The following is a 26,947-nucleotide window of genomic DNA, read 5'->3' as shown; positions in this document are numbered from 1 at the left end:
TTCGGCATATATAAATATGAGCGACGAATAAAGGTTGAATTCCATGTTTACATGATATGATGAGTTCACATGATTGCCCACAGCTGGTTGTCAGTTTGGTGAGAGAGAGAATTATCTCCAAAACTCTAATATTTGAGAGTTGGGTATTGCCCGATTTATCCATGTGAATTCAACATGTATCTATAAACCACACGTCTTTAATCTTTAAAGATAAAAACCGCAATTCAAATCTAGTCATAAAAGCCATAAAATATCCATAAAATGGCCATAAAATAACACTCACAGCAGATGGAATATAAAATATCACCATTGCAGAAAAGCCTCGGGTAAAATAAACAATCAATATCTGTACAAAAAAACTCAAACTATACCTCTGAAAAGCTTATTGCGGAGCAGTTGGTGTCCTCTTTAACAATCAGGAAGTTTCTCAGATGGACCCGGATCATATGATTGGCCTTTTACCTCAGGAAAAAAAGAACACGCCCAATTACATTATAATGAATAGTATACCTGTTCTTAGAGCGGTCCTCCCGTAGCAGCTGTGTTTATATTATTGGACTTGTCAAACAGTAGGAATTTACATTGCTGTAAAAAGCAAATGAGGCTGTGCAGTATGGGCCATTTATCTTCATATCAGCTGTTCCTTATTCGCCTGTCAAGACTTAACAATAACTGATAAAATGTTATTTTATTTAGCTTTTTATTTGGATATTTCTGGTCAGAACTATTTCAAGATTATTTTAATATAGACTGAGACATCTAATAAAGAAGCCAGTCCATATCTTGTACACTTTTTAATGCGCAGGTTTAGGTACAATCATTTGAATAAGAGTCTGGCTAAATTTGTAAGTTGGACACTATTATTATTGATCCAAACCATAGACTGTTATTCGCCCTTTACCTATAAATATAGTCTATAATGATGAGGACAGAGTAAATACCGTAGTTACGTCGCTAAGTGCGCACTTCAAAACAATACGACGCTAGCGATAGCAAGATGACCGAAAGAAAAAGCTGAGATTTGTTTAATTAGTCCCAGCTTCGTGAACTGGGTATATGCCGAATTTAGAAGTGGCTAACAAGAAGTTATAAACTGCTGTAATATTTTCTCCACGGGGGAAGTACGCTTGGCAATTCGCAAATAAACACGACAATACGGAAATTTTGAATGAAATACGGCGCGAATCAGTGCCAAATCAAAATCACTGATTTATATATCAGTAGATCATTAGTTGACCTCAGACACCGTGATGGGAGGCGGCTTATGGAGCGAATAGATGCCAATTGACAGCTCCTACAAGTGTAGTTGTCGACCGCAGCCAGTATTATGTGAGTTTAAAACTACAGTCTGCGCACCAACGGTTTGCAGTCGGTCTGTGTGGCGGCAGTGACCCCCCTCTTCTTCCTCCTCTTCCCTTTCCGAGCCGCACCGCGCAGTGTCTGCTTCCAGTTTCCTCCTCAACAAACGGGAAGTTTTTCTGACGGGAGTCATATGATGTGACCGCAGGGAAGGAGGAACACGCCTGACGGAGGCAAGCCACTGGATTTCCCTTAGAAACAACAGAAAGTTTCCCACTCCGACGAAAGAGGATCATGTTTCTCTCTCGGAGGAAAGTTTAGCCGAGGACGGTGATGTCAACGTCGGAACCGAAACTGTGCGACACTGACAGCTTCCTCAGTCGTGACAGTCACTTAGCTGTAGTGTAGCTAATGTAATATTGTGTAATATAATATCTAGTAATGTGATGTAATGGCGACAGTAGCACTTTCCTCAGTTCTTCCCCGCGGCGGCAGCAGTGCGGCCGCTCGAAGCCATTTGTCGGGTCGGAGGGACTGCACTGATTAACCTAAATGCACGTCAAGTCACCCACTGGAAAACAGTATTTCAAAGACCATGGTTAACAAGGAGGAATTGGAAGAGAGGCTAAAGAAACTCCTGGTGAGGCTGAAAACCCCGCAGGAAGACAGACAGCTGTGCACTCTGATTCAGATCATCCAGGATCTGCTTTTCCTGGCGCACACCGATTATGGTAGGAAACACATTGTTCTTGCATGAGCATCATGCTGCTGCTCATAAACAGGCGTTTGAGCCTCTGGTCATGTTGTTTGATTTTTGGGAGCAGCGGTGGGAGAAGCTGTGAGACCTTTTATTTTAGTTATACCACTAAGTAAAAGTGCAGAAGCATGATCAGCACTGTAGCAGTGTTCATTATGCATAAAACACTGCTTATTTAAGGATGTAGTCAATGTAGATTTAGCTGTTATTGTATGTTAGTTTTATATCAATGCATCATCTCTTCTTAAATTTAGTATATATTAGTAGAAGTACCTCAAGACGTAAAGTTACTCCAGCTTTGGTTCCTTATTCACAGATCCACGAGGAGTTTAATTACATTTGTGGAATTTTTACTATGTCTATTTTATGCAGGTTTATACTTTTGTACTTTTACTTTCACTGCACAACATTCAACATAAAACTGTAGTTGCTAGTTATATGTTGTAAAGACATGACATAAAGGGAAAGTGAGGCATTGCTGTAGTTTGGTGTGGTGTGGATAATTTAGCTCAGCAACACAACATCTGGTCAACAGGATTTGCAATCAGGGTTTAGGTGGTTAGTTTATTTGTTGATCTGTCAACTTACAGGAGAATGAAGTAGAAAATGTTTCTTTAGGATTTGCTGTTTTCATTTCATCATATATCATAATGTAAATTATTTTTTACCATTTCATTTCTTTATATGAATATTTAATGTTTTCTCATCAGTGTGTTTTCATCACTGCTGTGTTGTGATGAGTGACCGCTCATCTTAGCAATCTTTGCACATGAACAAAAACAATCACACTCGCACCCTTATAATGGGATCCTTGTTATTTCTAGACTGTTTTCCAAGCCTCCTTATACACAATAAAAACAGAAATGAGTGTGAAAGGCCTTGTCCTTCCACTCCAAAGCTAACTTGTCACATCATGTCTTCTTCTCTGTTGCTTTGTTGCAGCAGCTGAACTGTTTGAAGACAAAGATGTCCACGTCCCTCTCTTGGTGATGCTGTCGTCCTACATCAGCAGCAGAGGAGTCCAGCAGGTACTGAGAGACGTCAGAAGCCCCACAAACCTCTGACTGTGCAGTTTGTTTTTTCTTGTGCATGAGCTAAAGGAGGTTATTCTTTAACTACAAAATGGGTCATCTTGAACTTTGTCTTCCTGAGCAGAGAGAACAAACATCATATGGTGGCTTTAAACACAGCTTATTTTAATGGCAAATGTCAAGGGCTGTGACTATCTGACAGTTATTGTCTAGATAAATCATGTAGGTAATCATATCATAAAATAAATAGAATATTTGCCAATATTTTTGTTGATTGATTATTTGGTGAATGAAACAGAATTGTGCACCACCTTTAACTACACTCCGATGTTTAAGCATACAACAGCATCACCTGCTCAGACAGTTTCTGCTCTGTGTAGCTGAGGTCATCCACAGCTGACAGGCCCATGCCTGATCTAGCATGTTTACGGTGTCTCGTGACAGCTCCGTGCTGCAGCTTGTCAGAGGTGAGACTGCAGTATGACACAAACTGAAAGTCAGATTGTGAGACTCATGGGTTTAGTCACAACTGATTCACGTCAACGATAAAAGAAAATCTGATCTTAAAGACTCTGATGTTTTGACTTTTTCCCTCAGAGCTGTAGGCAGTCATGTTGATCATTTCAAGCCCACATATGAAGACTCAAACATATTCCTTTTGAGTTGGCTTCAATTTCAGTCAGAAATTCAAAGTTTTTTCCTTCATCACTGTTGGAATCATTACTTTTTTTTAGATATATGTGGATCGATTGGTCAGCCTCTTCACTTCTAGTCTGGAAATAAAGTGTGATGGTGTGATTTTCTTGCTGCAGGTGGGTTGGTCACTGCTGTGTCGGCTGATTGAAATATGCCCAGATACACTGGACCAGCTGACCAGACCTTTGCAGGCAGCCAAGGAGTGGGAGGTACTGGGAGTGCACCAGTAAGTAAGAACAGACTTATTGGATGCAAGAGGGAATTGATATTTTCCTTTGCAAAATCACACACAGTGTCCTGAAAAAAAGTTTGATTCACTTCCTGTTTATTCTAAGTAGCCAACTCTGGGTTGTAGTTTTGTGTCACGCAATGTCAGTTTTACCTGCAATTTTTGTTCCAAGTTGCCGTCTCAGTTCCTTTTATACTACTGACTAACATATTGTCCAAACAACGCCTTCAGGTTTTGATTTAGGCCATCTTTCCCCTGCATTTTTACTGCAGGTCACTGAAAAAAGAAGTTAGGCAGACGTTAGGCCCTTGCCATGCAGACAGTAAAATGAATTCCTTTGTCCTGGCTACAGCCCTGGTTAAGTTTTTGCCTGTGCTGATGTGTTTTCCAGGCAGATCCTGAAGGTATTATCACAGTACAGCGCAGACTGCAAAGTGACCATGGTGGGACTACGGGCTCTGGCGCTACTGCTCTAGATCAGGTACATGATTAACCTGGAGATATGTAACATACTGCTTGATAACAGCACAAGCTTTCCTGTGACTTTATAGCTGAAGCCCAGGTCACGGTTTGTGAAAATGTGGAAATTAATTAATCTCAAAGCCTTGTAGGAAGGATAAAGAGTAAAAATAGAAAAAACATAGAACAGCAGTCCACATGTAATTATCTGACTGTAATTCTGTATATGCAAAGGTATCTTACATGTCTGCCATGCGGGGACTCCCCTTTCAAAGCCAAAGCTTTCTATTTGCAGTTTATTTTTAGAAGTTCCTGTTTCCTTTAATGATCTTTTTGGTTATGCTCATTTCTAATCTCATGTGTAATGACCCATATTCCATGAAGCTTGATGTGATTTGAAGCTTCTGAGAAAGGCAGAGGGGTAAATGTGTCACATGGTCTGAAAAGTGCTTTGATTTGTCTGTGACGGTACAGTGTCAGCAGCTGCACTGCTACTACCAAGGACAATAATCAAGCAAACCAAACACTTCCTCTTTCTGACACTCAGGACCATTTTTTTTTCAAGAAAATATTTACATAACCCAAAAAAAAGAAAGAGTCGTATATGCAGTTACTAAGATATATTCACCACTTATCACATGGCAGATTGTGAAACTTGAGGCAGTTTGGCGATAACATTATAGTTAATCTACAGGTGACCAACTGTTTTTTGGCAATAAGTTTAACACATTTTAAACTCTTTAAATCTAAAATCATTGTTGAAGTTTGTGGGATTGGAGGCATCAATCACTGATATGTTGTGCCATTCCTACTTGTTTTTCATAATGGTCACAATTGTATTTTTAAGCTTCCTTTATCTGTGGCTATGTAGACATGATTCCTCTGCTGGTGCTGGAGGAGGAGGAGGATGTGTTTGGCCTGGTGGTGCAGGCGATGAAGACGTTTCCTACCAGTGAAGAGGTGCAGCTCCAAGGCTGTGGAGCTCTGCAGTTCCTCCTGGAGAACGGTGGGCAAACACACACTATAAACTTAATACATTTTGTTGATTTTGTTACTTATCTGACTTTTATTGTCGTAAATATACTAATGGTCTATAGCTAAGCTTAGAGTCCTTTGAGGCTCATTACGTACAGCAAAGCTTTGCTATTATTTGTTTCTTATAAGTCGTGGGAAAACATAAAAATAAAAGTTTGGTCTGGAGCTGGTTCAAAAAGAAAGTGCATGTTTTTATATAAATAAAAAGGTTTATTATCTGTGACATTTTGTCCTCATCAGCCTCACCTGCACTTAAACTCAGCATTTTTCTCTGTGCTTGTTTTTAGTAGCTGAATATATTCCTTGTCTGTGTTCCCAGTGAGTGATGACCACCTCATGGAGTTTGTGGAGAACCAGGACCATGTTGTGGTCTTGGCGGCTCTACAGAGGTTCCCAGACAGCTCCGAGCTGCTCATGCAGGCCATGAAAGTGCTGCTCCCACTGGCTCGTCCTGGTAGGGACCTGATCACAACCCAATAATGTTTATGAGGTCTAAGAGGGAAAGAAAAGAACTGGAGAGATAAGTTAAAAGGGCTAATTCGTTAGTGCTCTTCAAACCTGATATAACAGCGATTTCAGATTGATTGATTGATCTCTCAGTGTAGGTCAGGAGCATATCAGCAAATTAAAGAGTAAAGGTTTGGTTTCATCTGATATGGGTGAATGAATCTGCTAATATAATGATTGATGATCCTGAAGGAAACACATTAAACATCAACCCTCTCTTTATTTCACACAGTCTATTTCTAGCTTCACCCCAAGACCATAATGTCACTGTAATGTCTTGATGTAAATCAGATTAAACGGCAGTAAACATGTGTGACGCTGTGTTGCTGCTGCGTACGAGCAGTCGTCTGTGGGACAGGATAGTGGTGTTTGTTAAATATAGTCAAATCTCCGTGGAAATTCCCTCACAGTGAGGAAGACAGGCTCTCCTTGAGTGAATTCTCTTTGTACGAGCTATCCAAATACATACTTATGCAATGGATAATTGGGTTTAAGTCTTCTAACATTTCCATGAAATTTTACATTTTGTGGAACAGCAAATGTAATTATCAGACAACAGGAAGCCCCCGGATTCTTGTAGTACCAGAATTACATTTTTCTGCCATCATCACTTACTGTTTCATTCACACACAATTATGGCGCATTTCCTGTAACAAAAGAATGATAAAATGGACCATTTGTCATTTGTGTACTTGTTTGTTTACGTTTTTGCAATTGCTACTTAGATAACGTCAGTATTAACACTGTTTAGAAGAAATCTTGTGAGTTAGCATCAACTTCTTTGCTCATCAAGTAAAGGTGAGAAAAAGAATTAGTTCAGTTTTTAATGCTCTGTATTAAGTAGTAGGTTTTTCATCATGTTAAAAGCTTGTCACTGTTAATGCAACATTATGTCATATATTTTCTCTAAGAAGCAGAACTAAAATATATTAGCTGATGCATAACGTTAATAAGAACATACTGCTCTACTTGAAATTCAAATTATCTGTATGATTTCTGCATGAAAACTGGAGCTGGACATGGAAAAGTGGAAAAGTGGACATAACAAAAGTTTCAGTCATGAACATTTTTTCCACACAAATCTCTGTTTTTCACAGATGTATGATTTATCACGGTCATGGGGGATTCCAGGCTATTTGGAGATGTTGTTCTCATTCATTTGTGAAGGACTTTTTTTGACCTCCTGCGTAATGTTCTTTTATCGGCTGATTTGTTTTTTCAACAGTTGTTTGTGCTTTAGTGACTGCTAATCATTTTCATTATTTTACTCATGCTTTTCAAACAATACATTGTTATATTTCTTGTGTGTAATCTATCAGTGTGTACTTTGATTACTGACTAAAACTTAAATCCGCAAACTAAAACCAAACAAAAAGCAGATGAATCCTGTTCACACTTTGTCTGCTGCACTGAGCTTATGAGGTTCTCTCCTCCTCCAGGCAGTAACTGTTGAGATATTGATGTCAGGAGGTGCTCGGTGCTACAGCGTGATCATGGCTGCCATGGATGCTTTCCCCGAGGTGGAGGAGCTGCAGGAGACAGCCTGCTGCCTGTTCAGGAAGTTTACATCAGGTCAGAGCCAGATTTCTGCAGAGATGAGTCATATTTATTTAGCATTTTAATTACCCTTTGACTCCTTCAATGTAATTTAATGTGTCTGTTTATTAAATTACATTAACAAACCTCATTTGGTTTTTAGACATTGATGAACTGAGGGTTTTCCCCAACACTTTTGAAATATAAAGGTCACAAAATTAGCACTAAAATCCGCCTGTTAGTTGTAGTAGTTAATAAAATGAGCTTGAAGAACATAAAATGTGTAACTATCATATGTTTTGATTGCATATTTATGTGGTTAACTATACTGTGGACTGAATACATAATCAGTATAAAATTAAGCATTTGCAAACCCGGAGATGCACTGTCAATAAATAACCCAGCTGATGCTGATAACACTGTTTGCTAAATCAATGAATCCTCACTATCAATACAGCAGAGTTTGCATTCTGTTTATTCTGATAAGCTAATGTGTTCGCCTGATGACAGATGAAGACTGACGAGGTCAATAGAGACATCTGTTTGATTCTGTTTTTGCTTGTTTTGTGTCATGTTGTAGAGAGTTACTACAACATCCTGGTGCTGAACGGCGTCCAGAGGGTCACAGTGAGAGCCTGTCAGACTTTCCCTGACAACGCCACGCTGCAAGCAGCCGCTCTCTCCTGCCTGGCTGACCTCAGTGAGGACACACACTCACACATGCTATATTTAACTCATTTATTTATGTCCACACAGATGGATAAATGATGGAGACAATGGAGCAGTGGCTTGACCTCAACATTGACACATAGCAGTGTTATATAGGATTATTTATATTAGTGTAGAGAAACAGTGCTGTAAACAGTAACTATGATTATTGATTCTCCTTGAGAGACTTTATTAGCTATTGCCCTCTCTGTAACCACATGTTATTATGGTTATTAATTAACCCACCACTTTTAGAATAGATCTTGCAGTGCAGTAAGTATACCACACTGTTTCCTCCTCTCAGCTGCAACCATCGTGCAGAACAAAGCGGTGGCCGATCAGGGCCTGGAGGAAGGAGAGGAGGAGGAGAACAGGGGTAAAGAGCAGGTGGAGGACATGGGTCTGGGCTGGATGGAGGCCTGCTGTATGGCACTGGAGCTCCACGCTGCTGAGCCAGCAGTTCAGGTCAGTCCCCAACTTCTTCCAGCCCTGCCCCCCCGACCTACAGTGAATATTCAACTGGGTGTAATTCCAGGTACTCAAACCTGTGTGAATCCCTTCCACTGCCTCAGGAAGCTGCAAGCTGGGCCATCCACAATCTGTTACTGCACGGAGCTGGAGTGGACCAATCAGAAGAGGAGCAGGATGAGAGGTACACACTGAAACAATTAACTATCACACACATCTTATCTTCTTTATATATTTAACATATTGATGAGAGAACGTAATGACTGTTGTTGTGTGGTTGTTTCCAGGACTCCTGTTCACAGACAGTTAATGGCGGCCATGCTGCTCCACTCCTCCTCTCCCAGCGTGTTTAAAGCTGCTACCAGTGCTATTGCCACACTCATTACTCACAACAGTGAGTCTCCAGCAGTGCCATATTAACACTTTCTGTGCAGAGAAAGTGGACCTGTCTATGTGCTACCTCCAAAATACTTTTAAGAAAATAGACAGAGAACCAGAGGGTTTATGTTGACGGTGAGTGAGTTTACAGTTTGTGCTTTGGTTGCAGGTAAAATGCGTTCTCTGCTGCTGTCCAGCGGCCTCCATGTCAACCTAGTAGAGATGATGAAGAGACACTCGACGTCAGCAGAAGTTTCCATCAGCGCCTGCAAACTGCTCAACCTGCTCTTCCAGGGACGGTGAGCGCACACAGTTTCAGTTCACTGTGTCCTTGTTGGTTTTAAGAATAGAGGAGGTCAAAAATAAGCATGGGGAAAAAAACAGGGTTACTGAGGTGGGCAGAGTGTTTGTCACAGATATTCATCTTTGTATTCAGAACTTTACACAGGTGTAAAAAGATAAATAAAGTAGGGGTTCACAATTTTTCAAATCTGTCTTGAAACAGTGGTCAGGTGCACATACAAAACAGTTTTTCCTTGTTTCAGTATGTCATCTTGTTTTGAAAATGTACAGATAAAACAATATTGAATTTAATTTGCCTCTCTGTGTCTGCAGGACAGCCAGTCTGGATGAGTTAAACATGGCCATGAGTCAGATCCTCAGCACAATGAAGGTCCACAACTTCCAGCCGGAGGTTCAGCTGGAGGCTCTGCAGGCCAGTCTGGTCTTCCTCTGCCCAGGTACATTCAAGTCTCTGCTCTAATTTCATTTTGTCAGCATCTAATTGCTGTTTCTGTGATGCTTATGTACGGCCCAGCAGTGACCTGAAAATCTAATCATAGGTATATGGTCTTCTTCTGTTTTCTATTGATGACTCCATGGTGGCTGTTTCTGCTCATGCCCATGCCAGTTAATTGAATGACTGTGTAATGTGAAATGAGTTGATTGTGGTGATTGAAACTGATAGCAGTGTATCACCATCTCTGCAGCTCCTTTAGAGCTTTAGGTTTGGTTATTTACCACATGGCTCAGTGTCAGCGTGGTCTCTGAGTAAACAAAAAATCTATTTATGCAGCTTTAATAAGAGGCGTTGCTTACAATTCAAGCAATTGACAGTTAGCTCTGAACACAGTTGTGCATGTTCTGGGATCTGATAAGCCTAGCTACTTTTCAGTATTACAGTAATGTTTCATCACAGTGTGTTTGGTGTGTGCATGCAACAAATACTAATAATATGCTTGATTATTTTTTGTGATGCTTACTTCAGATCATGGCAGAGCAGCTATCTGTTTTCTTTGTTCAGCAGTTGAATTCAGAGCTGGTTAAGTGGAGCAACTTGTTTTGTTTTAAATTTCTGTCAAACTGAGGTCATAGTGTCCTCAGTCTCTGCTCCCAGCTCCGCACTTGTAACAGTCCTAATCAGATTAGTGATTGAGAACAGAGTGGTTGTGTCTGTGTGTGTATGTTTACTTGCCTCTTTGTCTTCACTTGTTTCCTTGCTGTGTGTGAATTCCCAGACAGGAGTTTAAGGGAGCATCGGCATCTCGGTCGCAGACCCCGACATGGCCGACGTGTCGCTGAAGGTCCTGAAAAACCAGTGTGTGGTGGAGGGAGCTCACACCCTCTACCTGGAGGTTCTCAACAGGGTATGAACACACTGACTGCCCAAAATATCTCTCTAGTTCTCTCCATCTCTTTTTCAGTTTCTTCACATTTTTTGTTCTTGAATCTGGCCTGAAATAATATAACAACGTCACAAAAACAAAAGAACACAGAAGATGGTGGAACTTGAAAACACACACAGTGTGATTTGATTTCCACAAAAAGCGAAGCAGTGTACACACATACACCGCCAGTACTTATAGTTCTCATTCTTTACATGAGTTAAACAACAGTTCATCCATTCATTGTAGAAATTATACAGTAGGAAGGATGTAATTACATTTCTAAAAAGAATTACCATTCTTACCGGTATGAATGAATGTTTTTTTCCCCCCCTGTGGTTGTTGGTACCGTCACTGACAAAAACAAGATGAAACATCACGATGTCAGTGGGAAAGCCAAAAACCAATCATTAACTATATCTACTTTTTGTTTTCTAGTTTTTGCTCCAAAATAAGATTTAAACTTTTTTTTAACACTCTGTTACCAGGCAACATGACATCCTTCCTTATGTAGCATAATCATTATCCACAAATAAAATGAATTAAACGTCTATTTGATTTATCTCTTGAATGATTTCAAGCAAATTCTCTTTTAAAGGTCGATTAAAACAGTTGCTTTTCAGATAAGAAGTGATTTACAGTGTCTGCTTTGACTGATATCTAACTAAATTTTGAACATTTTTTTACCAAAAATCCTTTTTTTAATGTACAATTCTTCTAACCTGAGCTAGTCTCTCAGCTGTACCTGAGCAAATACTAATGCAGTCCAGTACAACAGCTCTGCAGATACAGAATCAAGAATTTATCCTGAATGTTCTGTTTGTTTCTCTGCAGTTCATCAGCAGCTCGAGCATACAGAAGTGTGGTTTGAAGGTGCTGTCTGCTCTGGCTGACTGCTCTGGTGCAGTGGATTTGCTCTGCCAGCAGGGGGCAATAGACACAGTGCTACATACACTACAGATGTTCCCACAGGAGCGAGGTACAGTACACAATTGTTAATAACAGCCCACTAACAAATTAGATTTATTTGATTTTATCATTACGTGAGAGGGAAATACAGTGATTATTTCTGTTACAGCAAATATTTTATTACACTGATGCAGCATTTTATCCCTCCCTTGAGATGAAGTCCATAAAAGCAGGTTTGGAAATGCTTTAGCTGTAGTGAATGTAGAGAATGATGATGTATTAGTGTAATAGCAGTGAGCACAAACCTGAATATACAGCAGCTGGATTGTGGAATTAGAAGTCCCTCATTTATACGTTTATAATGTTCTGATATCAATATTAAAAATGACTAATTGTGCTTTCTTCCCAACTTACTCCAGAGATACACTACTGGGGTCTGACCCTGCTCAGCTACCTCGTAACCAAGAAGAAGCTGTCGAGGATGATCGTGCCTGTTCTGGCCTCCGTTGTGGTCGCCTCACTCAACGAATACAGAGAAGACTCTGAGATGCTCCTGAAGGTGACCTGAGTGTTCATCGTCGTTGACTTCTCTCGATTGTTTCTGGTTGTACTTTAGTTTTGTGATTGTAAACTCATGATCGGTCTCTGGTTTTGTGTCCCGCAGTGCTGTCAGGTGGCTTTGAGGATGCTTGATGCGTGTTCAGGAGCAGCTGCTGAATTGCAGAGAGAAGACTTTGACAGGCAGATCTTCCAACACCTCAGAGAGGAAACCCCTGATCAGACCAACAACTCAGTGAGTAACACTTAGGTCAAAGCACTGCCGTACCTAATTACAGCCTCACAGACCCACTAGCATGCCTGTAGGGCAGTGTCTTCAAAGATTACAGACTTCTTCTTCCGTCATAAATGTCTTTTTTAATGATGTAACCGCATGCAGACGTCAGGAGTTTCAGTCTGTGTCACATACCGTGTATCAGCAGACAGTCATGTTAAAACACATGCTGTTCTGTACACACACAGTACAAAGATACTGTGCAAGACATACTAGACATGCTTATACTGTTCACATTACACGTGTAGGCCACTTGTCTTCCTCTTGTAAACTTCTTAGAAATGTCTCTTTTTTTTTCCTGATTAACATAATTTAATGAACAGAATGTGCAGGGCAACTTTAGCTTTCTGTAACTTCTTCCTCTCCCTCTGTCTGCTGTTAGCTGCGGAAGTCGGTGTGTCTCGCTCTGTCTAAGATGTGGAGTGACTCGGAGCTACACTACAGCATGCTAGAAAAAGCCTGCAAGGACGGAGACACGACGATGGCCGAGTGTCTGATCGAGCTGGGAGCCGACATCAACGGGAAGACGAAGACAGAGTCTCTCATCTATCAGGTCTGATGTCACAAAACCACACAGGCCAGATTAGAGATGTACAGAATCCAGCAGTTCATGTGTGAAGTTTCTGAGGTATGTTTTCAAACCAGTTGCAGCCCTGCCTGCCTGTCCGTCATGGCCTCTGTGTTGTGTTTGTAGGTGTGTGAAAGAGGCGGACCTCTGGAACTGGTGGAGCTCCTGCTCAGCCGAGGCGCCCACGAGCAGCACCTCCGCAGGGCTCTGGCTGTGAGTGTGAAGCGGGGTGACGGCCCCACAATCATTCAGCTGCTGGGCCGTCTGGGTCTGGACCTCAACAACAGCGCCCTCTGCTTGGGAGGCTTCAGGCTGGGCTGTCTGGACGCCGCCTGGCTTAGCCCCCTGCTGGCTGAAAGAGGAAGAACGCACAGTCTACGTTACAGCAGTGAGGAAGAGTAGATGCTTGTCTCTGTTTTATATTTTTGTACTTGTTTATCTTTGGGTTTTGGACAAAACAAAGAATTTAAAGCCAAACTTGTGATGGGTTGATCAGTTATTTGAAAAAAATCAGTTGACAAATGGCATTTATATTTAGTTGCAGCCATAATTTCTGTGTACTATGTTCTTGATCTTTAAGGTAAAGGTGTGAGTTTGGCCAGGTACATTCAATCTCTCCAGAGGTCCAAGAGTGTCAGCGGTCCTCCCAGGTCTATGGCCGACCCCTGTCTGACCTCTGGCTACATTTCTGACGAGAGTGACGACTCCAGCTTCAGCTTCGTCTCCATGGACGACAGCCTGTTTTTCAACGACGACATGGAGAGTGACGGTAAAGTTTGAAAGATGTTCACTAACCAACTTTAAGCCAGGGCTTAAATTCAGCTGAAAAAGTGATTTCAGACATGAGGTGGAAATGACACTGTATGAGATTTATACGCTGAATCATTTCCTCACTGTACTCTTGTCTTCTCAGAACCTCTTTGGTGAATTATGTCATTCATCTTAGCTCTATGCACAGTCTGTTCCACATCAAGGAGTCAAACTGATTTGACTTGTGATTAGTTTCAGTTTATTCCTGATGTTACAGCAGTGATGTTTGTCATCTCACGTTGACTCTGCAGCTTTAAAATGACATTTTAGAGCAAAATTTAAAATCATGAATTTAAAAAAAGTTGATCATAACCTCACAGCTAAAAGGAAAAATAACACTACTGTTGCAGGATGAGTATAACATGGTAACTGCATACGTAAACGACCACCTTGTCCTCCCGTGTGCTTGTGTCCTTTTGTAGGGAGTGATTCACTGTCAGGGGCTCTGTCTCCAAAACCACATAATAATTCAACAGAGGAGCTGAGGGGGGGGTCCTTTCAGAGAAAGCAGGGACGTCACAGACATGCCAGTGCAGAGGTAAAAACTCCTCATTATTTTTTAGTATTTTACACTCACGTGAGATTATTTACAGTTTTAAAACAAAATTATATGCATGTATATTTCCTAATCTGTTGGTTTCTCTCTCTGTCTGCAGAGCGGTCAAACTGAGAATGAACACAGCGAGCCTGTGTACAGGAGATTTGGGAGGACTGGCTCGACCCACAAATGTAAGTCCATTAGATTTAATTCACTTCAGCTTTATTCTCATTCCCTCAAACACAGCTGCATGAAAAACAACTTCATTTACTTTGCTGTTTGATGTTTTAAATTCATCTTAAGGTGCTCTATTTAGATTAAAGTCAGGGGACATTCTTCTACACAAACTCATGAGTGATTTTTGTAGCTGATGATTTGTCTCCTCTGGCGTCACCTCCTCAGTGCTGGGGTCTATTGAAAACTCTGCTGCTCTGCCCAAAGAGAGGGAGAGGATCCGCCTGCTGGACCTGTCAGGGAACGAGCTGGACTCTCTGTCCTGTCTGATGGACGACGGCGTTGTGCAGCAGCAGCTGGGTCATCTCCTCCGCCTGGACCTGAGCCACAACAGCCTGCTGGAATTTCCCTCAGCTCTTTGCCAGGTAATGGATCTGACCAGTACTGAATTACCAAGATATCAAATGATAAAAGGAAATGTACACTGAAGCTTTTACTTGTGTTTGATTTGGCACAGAGCTTGAACAGCCTGACCCGACTGGACCTGCAGGGAAACCAGCTCCAGTCGCTGCCGGTGGAGCTGCTGTCCCTGCCCTCGCTTAGCATGCTGAACGTCTCTCGTAACTGCGTGGGTCCCCTGCTGACCTTTGACCCCGCTGTCACCTGCCCGTCGCTGCGGCAGCTCAATTTGTCTTTCAACAAAGTCACTACATTTCCTCACGAGCTGAGCCGAGCCATGGATCAACTAGAGGAGCTGTTCATGGAAGGGTAGGTGTGCTACAGCAACAAAGCTCCTGGTCTGAATATTCACATGAGCAGGAGCGTGCTGGTGTGGAAAGATAGAAGTTCTTTCAACATGATTACATACCACTCCAATGTAGCACAGTAGTACTTTTTTTAGGAAGTGAATGCGCTCACATTAATGTCAAATTCGTTGTTTTGATGTGTTTGTTGCCATGACTGTAATCTCTGGAACGACAGTTATTACAGGATTTCAATGAATTGCCTGAAATGGGTCAACACATAAATGGGCTACATGAAGACTTTTATTGTGTGTAAGGTTTTTGAAACTGAGGCTCTTGTCATAGTAAACATTATTTCATTTTCTCTACGGATACCTTAAACAAATTACTGCTGTGCTGTGGAGATCAGAGGGATTACTAGAGAGCACTTAAAGAGCACACAGCTCCATCAGTGCTGCACAATCCTCTCTGTTGTTTTAATAGAGAAAATGTTGGATTTGATGTAAATCATGAGATAAGTGTGCAGGACTCCTGCTTTCAAGTAAATGCAGTAGTTCTGAGAAAAAGCAAAAATATGTGAAAAATGACTCCTGTCACAGTGTTAAGAAATCCTTTTAAAATAATCTAGATTTTCACTTATATGTGTGTATATTAATGCATGGCCTACAGTTCCACCAAATTTAATTATAGTCATTTTCTTTGAGATAGTATGAGTGTCTCTGTGTAAATACAGAATCTCCTCGGCAGTGGTTCAGCAGTAGCATCTTGTTCCCATTCACACAGTAATACTTGTGCCTGTTTCTGTACTTCAGGTCAAGTCAGGTTTTATAAGCAAAAACATAACCACATCATTTCATGACGGTGTCCTGCATCAACGTGTCTAATAGCAGAATGGTGAGGATAACTCGTTTTCTTTCTTTCCCTCTTTCAGTAACAGTATAACTGAGCTGTGCACTCCTCTGTATCTGCCGGAGATCAAGCTGCTCGACGTGAGCAAGAACAGCGTGGAGAACATTTCTCCAGACTTTCTGACTGGATGCCCAAAACTAGAAACCTTCAATGCCTCCATGAACAAAATCTGTGAGTAATATTATTGTATTCAGCACCTTCAGTCAAAGAGCTTTGTGCCTTCTTTGCTTGCCTACTATACCTGTACTCAGGTTAAGTTTTTTTATTTGTTATTTTGACATTTAATTTCAAAATGGAGCACAAAATATTTCAAAAATCAGGTCACGTGAACACACGGAAAAAAGAGGCATCTTGTTTTCCGCTTCTCTCAAAATTGATGAAATTAAAATCACTGCAACATTTGAAGGGGGGATCTATATAATCTTGGATTTACTGTCCTCTCCAGGTTCCCTGTCACATCTGCCATCCAAGATCACAACACTGAAACTAGCAAACAACAGCTTCATGTATGTTTCCGAGGCTATACTTGATCTTCAAAAGTAAGTCACATTATCAACCGCTTCTTGTTAACGTATATTTTTTCAGTAAGGGTGTTGTAATAATCCTCAGAGTTTCAGCAGTACACACATGTAATGCTTTTATCTGTCCAGCTTGAGGTCTCTGGACATGAGAACCAACAGCATCGCTGTTCTTCCTGGCCCAGGGCTTTTGGGCGTCCAGCAACCTCCGAGAGCTGATGTTCAGTCAGAACTGTATCACAGCTCTGGATCTGAGCGGACCGATCTACAAATGGACCAGGACTGGAGAAACTCCACCTGAGTGACAACAAGCTCAGTGAGGTAAAGGACAATCTAGAGGACTTGATAAGAAACCGTGAATATCAAATTATTACAAATAAAGTACCTCTGATGGTTGTGTTGTTTGTGCTCAGATTCCTCCACAGATCGGCCTGTTGGAAGGCCTGACCTCCCTGGACGTGAGCCGCAACACTAACCTGCGCTCCTTCCCTGATGAGATGGGGAAACTAAGCAGACTGTGGGACCTCCCGCTGGATGGTCTACGGCTCCAACTGGACCTCAAACTCATTGGCAGCAAGACCAAAGACATAGTGAGGTCAGGGGCTTTAAAAACTTGTACATACGCAGACTACAATGCCACCTCACCCTAGTCATCTTAAATCCCATTTGCACAATTTACGCCACAGTTTATAATCACTCGTTTTGGAATGTGTAGAAGAAAAAAACGTGACGATTAAAGTCTCATAGTTAAGGCATTGGCTTTCCTCCACCCTCTCTCCCAGGTTCCTGCAGCAGCGGCTGAAGAAGGCAGTGCCGTACTACCGGATGAAGCTCATCGTGGTCGGGAATGCCGGCAGCGGGAAGACTACCCTGATTCAGCAGCTGATGAAGCTGAAGCGCTCCCAGATGAATTCCAAGAGGACGGCCGTTGGTATCGACGTCAGGGACTGGATCGTCAGGGAACGGGACAAGAAGAAGATGGTGCTGAACGTCTGGGACTTCTCAGGTTGGCCAGCATGACACCTGACAGCTGCAGGGATGTGTGTTACTAGACCACAGTGTCCAAATCGAAGTCATGCATGTTGTAAGACAGTGATATAAATATATCACATGCCTGTGGTTCTTTCCCCAGGTGGAGAGGAGTTCAGTGGCTCTCACCCTCACTTCCTGACCTCCAGAGCTCTGTATCTGGTTGTTTACAACCTCAGCAAAGGAGCCAGTCAGGTGGACGCCCTCAAACCCTGGCTCTTCAACATCAAAGTAAGGCATAAACCTAACGATTCAACAGGTCACGATGAATATGTTCTTAACTGACAATCTGAATATTAATTTTAGTGCAAATACGTGGACAATCTGTAAGAAGAAATGTGCATGTGTATATGTTTTTCTGTCTTTTGAAAAATCCTTGCTCTCTTCTTTCCTTCAGGCTGTCGCTCCGCTCTCCCCGGTGATCCTGGTGGGCACCCACACAGATGTGAGCGATGAGCTGCAGCTTCAGGCTTGTCTGACCAAGATCAGACAGGAGCTGCTGAACCACCAGGGTTTCCCCACCATCACAGACTATCACATGGTCTCCGTCTGCGAGGACTCAGACTCCATGGCCAGACTGCGCAAGGCCATCGCCAGAGAGGTCACCAGCTTCAAGGTAAAAGGACACAGACAGCAGGTAAGATGTCTCCTTTCCTTGCTTCACCTCTTGACTCACCACCTCTCCTTCTCACAGATCCAGGGCCAGCCTGTGATGGGCCAGCTGGTTCCAGACAGCTACGTGGAGCTGCAGCACCGGGTTCTCCTGGAGCGGACCAGGGTCCCCCCAGAGTTCCCAGTCCTTCAGGCACCAGGAGTTGCTGCAGCTCATCCAGGACAGTCAGCTGCAGCTGGAGGAAGCCGAGCTGCCGCACGCCGTCCACTTCCTCAGTGAAGCAGGTCAGTCTGGGTCAGGGCTGCTTTACAGAAAACCTGCTTCATTCAACATCACACACAAACTGGATGACCTTAGATTTAATTATCTTTGACCAAACTTTGCTTTCTTTTTTTTACCTCTGCAGGGGTTTTACTGCACTTTGATGATCCTGCACTTCAGCTCCAGGAGCTCTACTTTATCGACCCACAGTGGCTGTGCAACATCATCTCCCAGGTACCCTCATCTCTCCTTTGGGCTGATGCTGACAATAAAGCAGTTTTGTCTAACAGGAAACAGATCTATTGTCATGTTTACTGGACTGCTCACCTTACCAAGAACGTAAGACCTCCAGAATGGCCACTGGAGGTCCTATTTTGCAACATAAAAGCCCTGTATTCTCACTCCTGTGCAGGTAGAAAAAGTGTCAGAAGTGTCAGATGCACAAATGTGTTTTCTCTTCTCTCTGTGTAGAAACTGACATTAAAGAGCTGTGGCCTCTGGGAACATCCTAAAGGAGTTGTTCAGCGCTCGCTGGTGGAAAAGTTTCTGTATGAGACCAAATGTTTCCCGAAGAGCCACCTGACGCAGTTCTTCAAACTGCTGGAGAAGTTCCAGATCGCGCTGCCGTTCGGAGAAGACCAGCTGCTGATACCCAGCAAGTATGTTTATATTCCCAGCTACAGATCTCTGTGCTTTTTTGGACCAGATTTTGTAGAGGTCTAACAATAAGTAGAAAATGATAATGTCTCTAACCACACATTCCTTTTTTAAGTTTGTCCAAACACAGGCCAGTAATAGAGCTGCCTCACAGTGAGAACTCAGAGGTTATTGTGCGTCTGTATGAGATGCCATACTTCCCCATGGATTACTGGTCTCGGCAGATCAGCCGCCTGCTGGAGGTTTCTTCGTACTTGCTTTGTGGAAGAGGTAACATGCGCAGTTACTGTTTGATCAGTGCTGTTTTGTTCACCGCCTCAAAGAGAAAAAACCCAGTGCATAAATAATCACTGTTTGCTGTCCAGAGAAAGTTGTGCGACCCAACCGGATCTACTGGAGGAGAGGTGTTTACCTGAGCTGGTCCCCTGAAGCGTACTGTCTGGTGGAGGCTGCCTCAGTGGAGGACAATCCCTCCAGCTTTGTCAGAATAACTGTGCCTTGTTCACGCAAAGGTGCCGTCATTGTTTTTTTAAAAAGTTCTGTTTGAAAAGCTGTGTTGATGTTCCTCACAGTCAAGTGTTCACCACCGCCTCTCCTCCCCCAGGCCGGATGTTACTGGGTCAGGTGGTGGATCACATCGACTCCCTGCTGGAGGAGTGGTTTCCTGGCCTGCTGAACACCGACATGCACGGCAGCGGGGAGGCTCTGCTGAAGAAGTGGGCTCTGTACAGCTTTGAGGATGGCCGGGAGTGGAGCAAGATTCTGCTGGAGGACCTCTTCACCTATTTTGACAATGGTGCATTAATCACACTAACAGACTAACACCTGGATTTCTGGAATGAATTCAAGAAGTTTCCTTTTTTAAATCAGTGAAATTAGAAGCACGTTGACTTTGGTTTCGCTTATTTTTAATCATGTTAATTTTATTATCGATCATAGATTTTCTGCTGGTGAATCCAGAGGACCCCCGGTGCACACTGCCCATCTCTCAGATCGCCCCTGATTTAGTTCTAAGTGATCAGCCTGCAGGAACAATACTGGACAGTGAAGAGCTGGAGGTGGACCTGTCTAAGGAAAACCGACTGGGTAAGCTTATCTTATTTTCATACGTAATTATTTATTTTACTTATTTAATTACTGAAGAAGCAGTTTTAATAAACAGTATAAGACCAGAATGTCTCGTTTGTTTTCCATAATGGCTTAATAATATTACATATTTGGTTACAGGGGACGGTGGCTTTGGAACTGTTTATCGAGGCGTCTACAAAAACGAAGAAGTAGCTGTGAAGATATTCAATAAGCATGCATCTGAGCTTTACATCTACAGACTCCTCAGACAGGTACCACTCAACATGTAGAATAAGAAACTAAAAGGTTCCTACTTTTGCTGTGTCCTGGACAGTCACTGAAATATTATAAGCCAATCTGATCCCTGATAATTTTCTTAACCTCTTTTCATCTGTGTTTTTTTCGTAGGAGTTGGCGGTGTTGGGTCGCCTCCGTCACCCCAGCTTGGTCGGCCTGCTGGCCTCCGGATCAGCACCTCAGGTCCTTGTGATGGAGCTGGCTCTGCGCGGCTCCCTGGACTCCCTTTTTGAACATGAGAACGGCAGCCTCAACCGAAAGCTCCAGCACAGGATCGCCCTGCACGTGGCTGATGGACTCAGGTAGAAAGTTAGGAGTGATTGCATGACATTCACCGTCTTGTTTGAAAAAAGGGAACATTGGAAAGTCTGGGGATTTCACACAAATTTTTGGAAAGTGTGATCAAAGTATTGCAAAATCCAAATGACATTAAAATACAATTCAGTTTAATGTTGATGCAGGGTATAAATAAAATAATAATTAAGTTAATTATTTCATCTGTATGGTCAGGTACCTTCACTCAGCCATGATCATCTACCGGGATCTGAAGCCCCACAACGTGCTTCTGTTCAACCTGAAAACCGACTCTGAGATCATCGCCAAGATCACAGACTACGGCATCGCTCAGTACTGTTGCAGCATGGGAGTGAGGAGCTCAGAGGGCACTCCAGGTCAGACATTTCCTCAGTCCTTACAGACCTTTGTGACCTATATCCAAGGTTATCCTCCTTATTAAACATCTGACCTGAATATCTGAAGAGCTGCAGTTACATTGTAGGTCAGTAGATTATTCGTACAAATCAGATTTTTCGGTTAAATTGGTTAAAGTGGATGTTTATAATATGATGCATCAGGAAAGCATAAAGTCAGTTGCGCACTGTATGCAAAGCTGTTATAAACATCGTGCAGGTTTCCGAGCACCAGAGGTCGTACGGGGTAATGTGATCTACAACCAGCAGGCGGATGTGTTCTCATTTGGCCTGCTGCTCTACGACCTCCTGACCTGCGGTGAGCGTATCTCTGATGGCATGAAGTTCCCCAGTGAGTTTGATGAAGTTGCAGTGCAGGGGAAACTGCCAGGTAATTTTCCAGGAAATACAGCTCACTCATAAACATGAATTTAGGTGACCTGAAATCACCTCTGTGGTGATGCAATTGGTTTGTTGTCTGTTGATGCATCTAGATGACATTAAGACCAATCATGATCATTTAAAAACATATGAATTAAATAAAATTAACTGCTCATAACTGAAAGTTTAGCTTTGTTTACTGCGTTGTTTACCTTTTATTATTCATGTAAACAAACTTTAGGCCAGCATTAGAAAACTTTTAACCTTGATTTTATGAATCAAACAGCTTGATAGATATGTAAATAGAGCACTGACTTCTCCGTCTTGTACACAGATCCAGTAAAACACTATGGTTGCTCACCTTGGCCGGGCTTCCAGGCGCTGATGAAGGACTGTCTGAGGGAGAGTCCACAGGACCGACCCACTTCTGCTCAGGTGAGAACCTGAAAGCTGAGTAACTGTGGTAGTGGTGGGCAGACAGGAATGCGGTGACACACAGAGAGGCTTACTCGAGTAAGTTTGATGATTTCACAACCAAACGAGCCCATTTTACACACAATTAAAAATAGGTTCTGTAATGTTTGCAGGTGTTTGACAGGCTGAATTCAGGGGAGATGCTGTGTCTGATGAGGGAGCTGGTGGTTCCCCGGTTGTTCAGCGCTGAGTGCCTCGCAGTGAGCTCCGGCAGCAGCGACAGTCCCTCCAGCAGCCACAGAGCCTGGCATGGGAGGAGGCAGCAGCACCCAGAGGGTGGGCTCCATCACTGCCATGGATCTGGACACCAACACAGTCACTACACGGGTATGAACAGCACTGTTAACCTCAGGACTGAATGTTCTGTTTATTTCACCTTTGGTTTAGTTGAAACAGGACTTGTAAACAAACTGAAGCATCTGTTTCAGTTGATAAGTTGTCATTGTTTTATTTTGATGTGCTTGCCTCTCTAAGTATGAGGAAGTATCCAGTGACATCTGATTCAATTACCATCTCATTCCTCTTCTAATGAAAAATCTCTCTGTAATTCATTTCACGACAGCTGTGTCATCATCCCACACAAAGCAGTGCATTGTGTTCCTTCGCTGATATATTTGCATTATACTTCATGACTGTTCTGACCTGTTCTCACATTAAAAACATGTATTTCAGTGGAAATGTACACAGTTTGTGCAGCTGTGAACAAGCATGGTAACAGCCTCGCTGGCATCACACTGACCCACTGATAGGAGGTCCCTAACTGGTAGCTGTTTGAGTATTTGGTCCCTGGGTGGATCGCTTTTGTGTAGTAATGGTGTTTGTCAGGAATCATCTGCTGCAGAGATGCTAGGAGAAGCTTTTAACAGGCTTTCTACCGCACAATGATGTGAGTGCACAGTTCAGCTTCTCAATTCAGACACTTTTTTTTCCTCTCCGTCCAACCAGTCCTCACAATTTGCTCTTACTGCCTGTCCTAGGCCGCGCCGTCTTCGAGCAGCATCATCTCAGATACAGTCGTTAATGTTCACAGACCAATTCTCTCCCTCCTGCAGGAGATCGACACCAGTCCCGTCCTGTGCCTTGTGACAGTCCAAATCCCAAACGAGGCCTGTGATTGGCTGGTGGCAGGCACCCAGTCCGGCTCATTAGTGGTCATCAGCACTCAGGACATGTCGACTTGGCACCGCCTGCAGAGCGTCACAGATGCCGTCACCTCGCTGTACTTCCACGTTCACCCTCGAAGAAGGTAAAACCTGATGCTACACTCGTGGAGAACATTAGAACTTATCTTCTGAAGACCATGAATATGAGCAACAAAATGTTGCAGAATACTTGTTAATGTTGAATAAACAATAATCCATCAATGTTCCCTCTTGATGTTTTAATTCTTTTCAGCCAAAGAAAGAATTATTTGCTGGTTGGGACGGCCAATGGAGTTCTCACTGTTTATGAGGACTCTGTTCTCAATGTAAGTAAGAAATATTAAATAAAACATCCAGTGTGTAAATTACATGTCTGAATATGCAGGTTTTTAATCTTTATTTTCTTCTCATTCTCCTCCCTGCAGCAGGAAAAGGGCCAGCCAGTTAAAACTGTCAGTGTGGGAAACGTTAGCACACCTGTCATGTGTGTGGGCCAGTCGCTGTATGCATTAGACAACAGGTGTGTGTGGGCCGGCTGCGGGACCAGGATCCTCTCCTTCACTGCCGACTACGACGTCTGCAGGACCATCGACACCAGACCGAACCTCATCTTCCAGTGAGTCCATGTCATGTCGGGAAATAGACCTGTTTTCTCTCCAAAGGTTCTGCATTTTATTAGGATTTAAGTGAAGCCTGAGTTTAAAGTTAACATCACGTCTGTGGAGACTGGTGCAAAGGCCAGGCAACAGCACAATAACGTGTCATTGTCTTATATGTGTGTGTGCGTGTCCTTCAGGCAGCAGCGGTCATTGAGCGGTGAGGCTTGTGTGTCTCGAATGGTTGTGGATAAGTACGTGTATCTGAACAAAGCTGGGACGCCAACAGTCGAGGTTTGGGACAAGAGGAGCGAGAGGATGGTGGACCGCATCGACTGTGCTCAGATCATCAGGTACACACACAACAAACCACATTAATAGATTAGATACACACACTGTGAATAGTCAGAGATATGAGCAGGAATAAACAGGAATAAACAGGAAGTGAAAGGTGAGCGCACACAATTTGTTTGTGTGCTATCGCAGTCTCCAGCCTTTCAGAATGACACACTTGGAAAGTTCAGGTGTTTTTCATGTGTCAGCAGCAGTACAGTGTGTTAATGACTCCTCTTCCTGCAGACATGACTCTGGCCGCAAGGGCAGGAAGGGCAGCGGAGCGGAGCTGCCCACCGAGGCGGCTCCCTCCTGGGCCAGAGTGAAGGCCCTGCTGGTGCAGAGCGCCGCAACTCTCTGGATCGGCACTAGAGGGGGCCACCTGCTGCTGCTGGAGCTCTGTAAACACCAGACGCTGCAGGTCATCGGCCCCTGCTGCAACTCCATCCGCTGCATCGCCTCTGCACTCATTGGTGGGCCCTCGGAGTTTTACTTATTTATCTTTTATATTATGTACGTATTTTATTTATTTGGCTTTATTTTCATGTCAGGCGACCATGGTGCCACATGTGCAGGTCGTTACAACATGGGTGTCTCTCTGCATGCATTCTGATCAAGAGAGCATACACAGGCATATTCTTACATACTAAATGATCTCGCTGGATTTTAATGCATATTAATAAAGAAAAAGTATTTTGTTGAAACTAAAGTAGCTCCCCCCTTGGGTCACGGGTTCATACTGACACTAATACAGGCCCTGTGTAACATGAAATGGTGATTATCACAGTACATTAGGCGGCTCAAGTGCCTCCTAATAACTTAATACATAGGAGAAAGGATATTTCCTGCACACAGCCGCTCATTTTCTTAGCATTTTGTTCCACACTTTGAATATTAACTCATCAGTCCAACAACATTTTGCCAAAAGAATGTGAAGTGTTTGAGTTTAGAGGAGGTAAAAGATGAACTGTACAGCATGCAGCATTTAGAGTGAGAAAATGGATGGAAACAAAAAGGAAGGAGCTGAAACAGTTTATAACAGCTGGGTTATTCTTTTGTTTTTGTTTCATGGTCTGTCATGCTGTTCACAGTTTGTTCACTCTCTTGTGTATTTTGTTTGTTTGATTTGTATGCTGTATCCACACCAACTCTGTCAAGTTAACTCTTTTTTCAATAGAAACACTAAACTGGAAGAATGTGGTGCTGGCTTTGGGCAGAAGACTCCCACAGGACAAGAATCAGTTTGGTGAGTCTGACGGTTCATTGTTTGTCCCACACTTTATGAAAACAGTTGTCTCGCTGTGTGAGTTCCTCCGTGTTGGTCTGAAGCGTGTGTTTGTCTGTGCCCTCAGACGAGGAGTCGGTGCTGATGGTGTGGAACAGCACGCTGCCGACGGAGGTCAAAGACCTGAACAAGCACTGTGAGAAGAGAGAGCAGATCGCAGCCAAAATGAGAGAGCAACTTCATCACAACTGAGCCCATAGGTTTGTTTGATTCTGTTTAATTCCCTTTGCAACCTACATTTCAATTCAGGTCATAACGCTGCACAATATATCCAGATCTATTAAAAGTACCACTGTTGATAGTGGTAAGATTGAAATCTTAAACTTAGAACATATATATCTGACACGTTCAGTTTTTTAGAGTTAACCATTATATTTTTTCTATCTTTAAATTAGATTGTCTGATTGTCAGTAATAACATAACCATGTTTTTTACAGAATTGCTCGTCGAAAAGGGATCAACTCTCCGGTGGACCGATGTGTCAGCAGCACACATCGAAGGGGAAGTTTTACCTCATTTTCTGACAGCCATACGTAATGAGGAGAGCAGGTTAAGCACGTTGAAATGAATCAATCAAAAGAGTTTGATTCGACAATTTTTGAAGATGCACACTTAGGAAACAATGTGCGACGTTTTACCAGATGGGGACATTTTTTCTAAAAGGGACACATGATCTGATTTGTTGTTATCAGAGCTGGGAGCAGTGCAGATGTTCAGCACGACCTCCTGCTCATAATGAACAGAGATGTTTGTTTACCTGTAGCGTGATAGGAAAAAAAAACTGGAAAGAAAGCCAAAGGAAAAAAAGCCTCTAAAAGTGTATATCAGATTATTTATTCTCTCGTCTATGTGTGCGTGTTTACCAGTGAGCTCAGTCACTCCATATCAGTAAACTGACCACGGGACTTCTCATAATGCTGCCTGCTTTGTGCACATTTTTTACGCCATGTTACTTAAAGTCACTGTTTAGGTCAGTGTGTGATGGTGTCAAACAGAACAACAAAGTAAATACTATTTTATGTACTGTCATGATTCTGTGTGTATGTTGTTGTCGGAGCATTATTTACAAAAAGAGCATTGGAGACTGACGACAGGTGGAAGAGGTGTCGTAGTTACTTTTTATAAGCAAAAGCCCTTAAAGTAAAAAGTTTGATTTGCTGATTTTTTAAAAAAATACAAATGACTAAATACTAAAAAAGTATTTTGTATTTGTGAATAGGTACTATACGTTTTATATTGCTGTATTTGCCTTTTTATTTTTCATGTATTTCAGAGGAATAATGACATACATGTTGGGAATAATCTAAGATGTGGTCTGAGAAATCGGACATTCAAAGAGGAACAAAAAACCCCA

The 26,947-nt window shown here is 42.6% G+C and overlaps 1 protein-coding gene across 1 annotated transcript; it reads left to right on the top strand.

The window, feature by feature from the left end:
• Nucleotides 1-1,021: 1,021 nt before the first annotated feature.
• Nucleotides 1,022-26,622, top strand: lrrk2 (leucine-rich repeat kinase 2). The gene is given in 57 exon segments (XM_018672586.2): nt 1,022-2,030; nt 2,999-3,084; nt 3,900-4,009; nt 4,404-4,484; nt 5,335-5,477; nt 5,826-5,960; nt 7,436-7,585; nt 8,130-8,249; nt 8,562-8,722; nt 8,830-8,909; nt 9,013-9,119; nt 9,273-9,402; nt 9,719-9,843; nt 10,621-10,640; nt 10,642-10,749; nt 11,602-11,746; nt 12,096-12,235; nt 12,341-12,469; nt 12,891-13,061; nt 13,203-13,464; nt 13,657-13,845; nt 14,309-14,424; nt 14,543-14,615; nt 14,827-15,023; nt 15,116-15,366; nt 16,273-16,421; nt 16,696-16,789; nt 16,901-16,958; nt 16,960-17,049; nt 17,051-17,089; nt 17,182-17,363; nt 17,551-17,774; nt 17,901-18,028; nt 18,195-18,413; nt 18,492-18,599; nt 18,601-18,694; nt 18,817-18,905; nt 19,143-19,330; nt 19,444-19,598; nt 19,694-19,840; nt 19,933-20,124; nt 20,268-20,414; nt 20,556-20,668; nt 20,805-20,995; nt 21,204-21,364; nt 21,603-21,773; nt 22,098-22,198; nt 22,351-22,485; nt 22,487-22,564; nt 23,290-23,483; nt 23,633-23,705; nt 23,805-23,995; nt 24,176-24,328; nt 24,555-24,781; nt 25,486-25,554; nt 25,661-25,793; nt 26,031-26,622. Coding segments are annotated over 56 exon segments (7,650 nt in total). The 5' UTR covers nt 1,022-1,894; the 3' UTR covers nt 25,786-25,793; nt 26,031-26,622.
• The last annotated feature ends 325 nt before the right edge of the window (nt 26,623-26,947 follow it).

The sequence above is a fragment of the Lates calcarifer genome, linkage group LG10 (genome assembly GCF_001640805.2).
Source record: "Lates calcarifer isolate ASB-BC8 linkage group LG10, TLL_Latcal_v3, whole genome shotgun sequence".
Classification (NCBI taxonomy): domain Eukaryota; kingdom Metazoa; phylum Chordata; class Actinopteri; family Centropomidae; genus Lates; species Lates calcarifer.
This window is presented reverse-complemented; position numbering and strand designations above follow the sequence as displayed.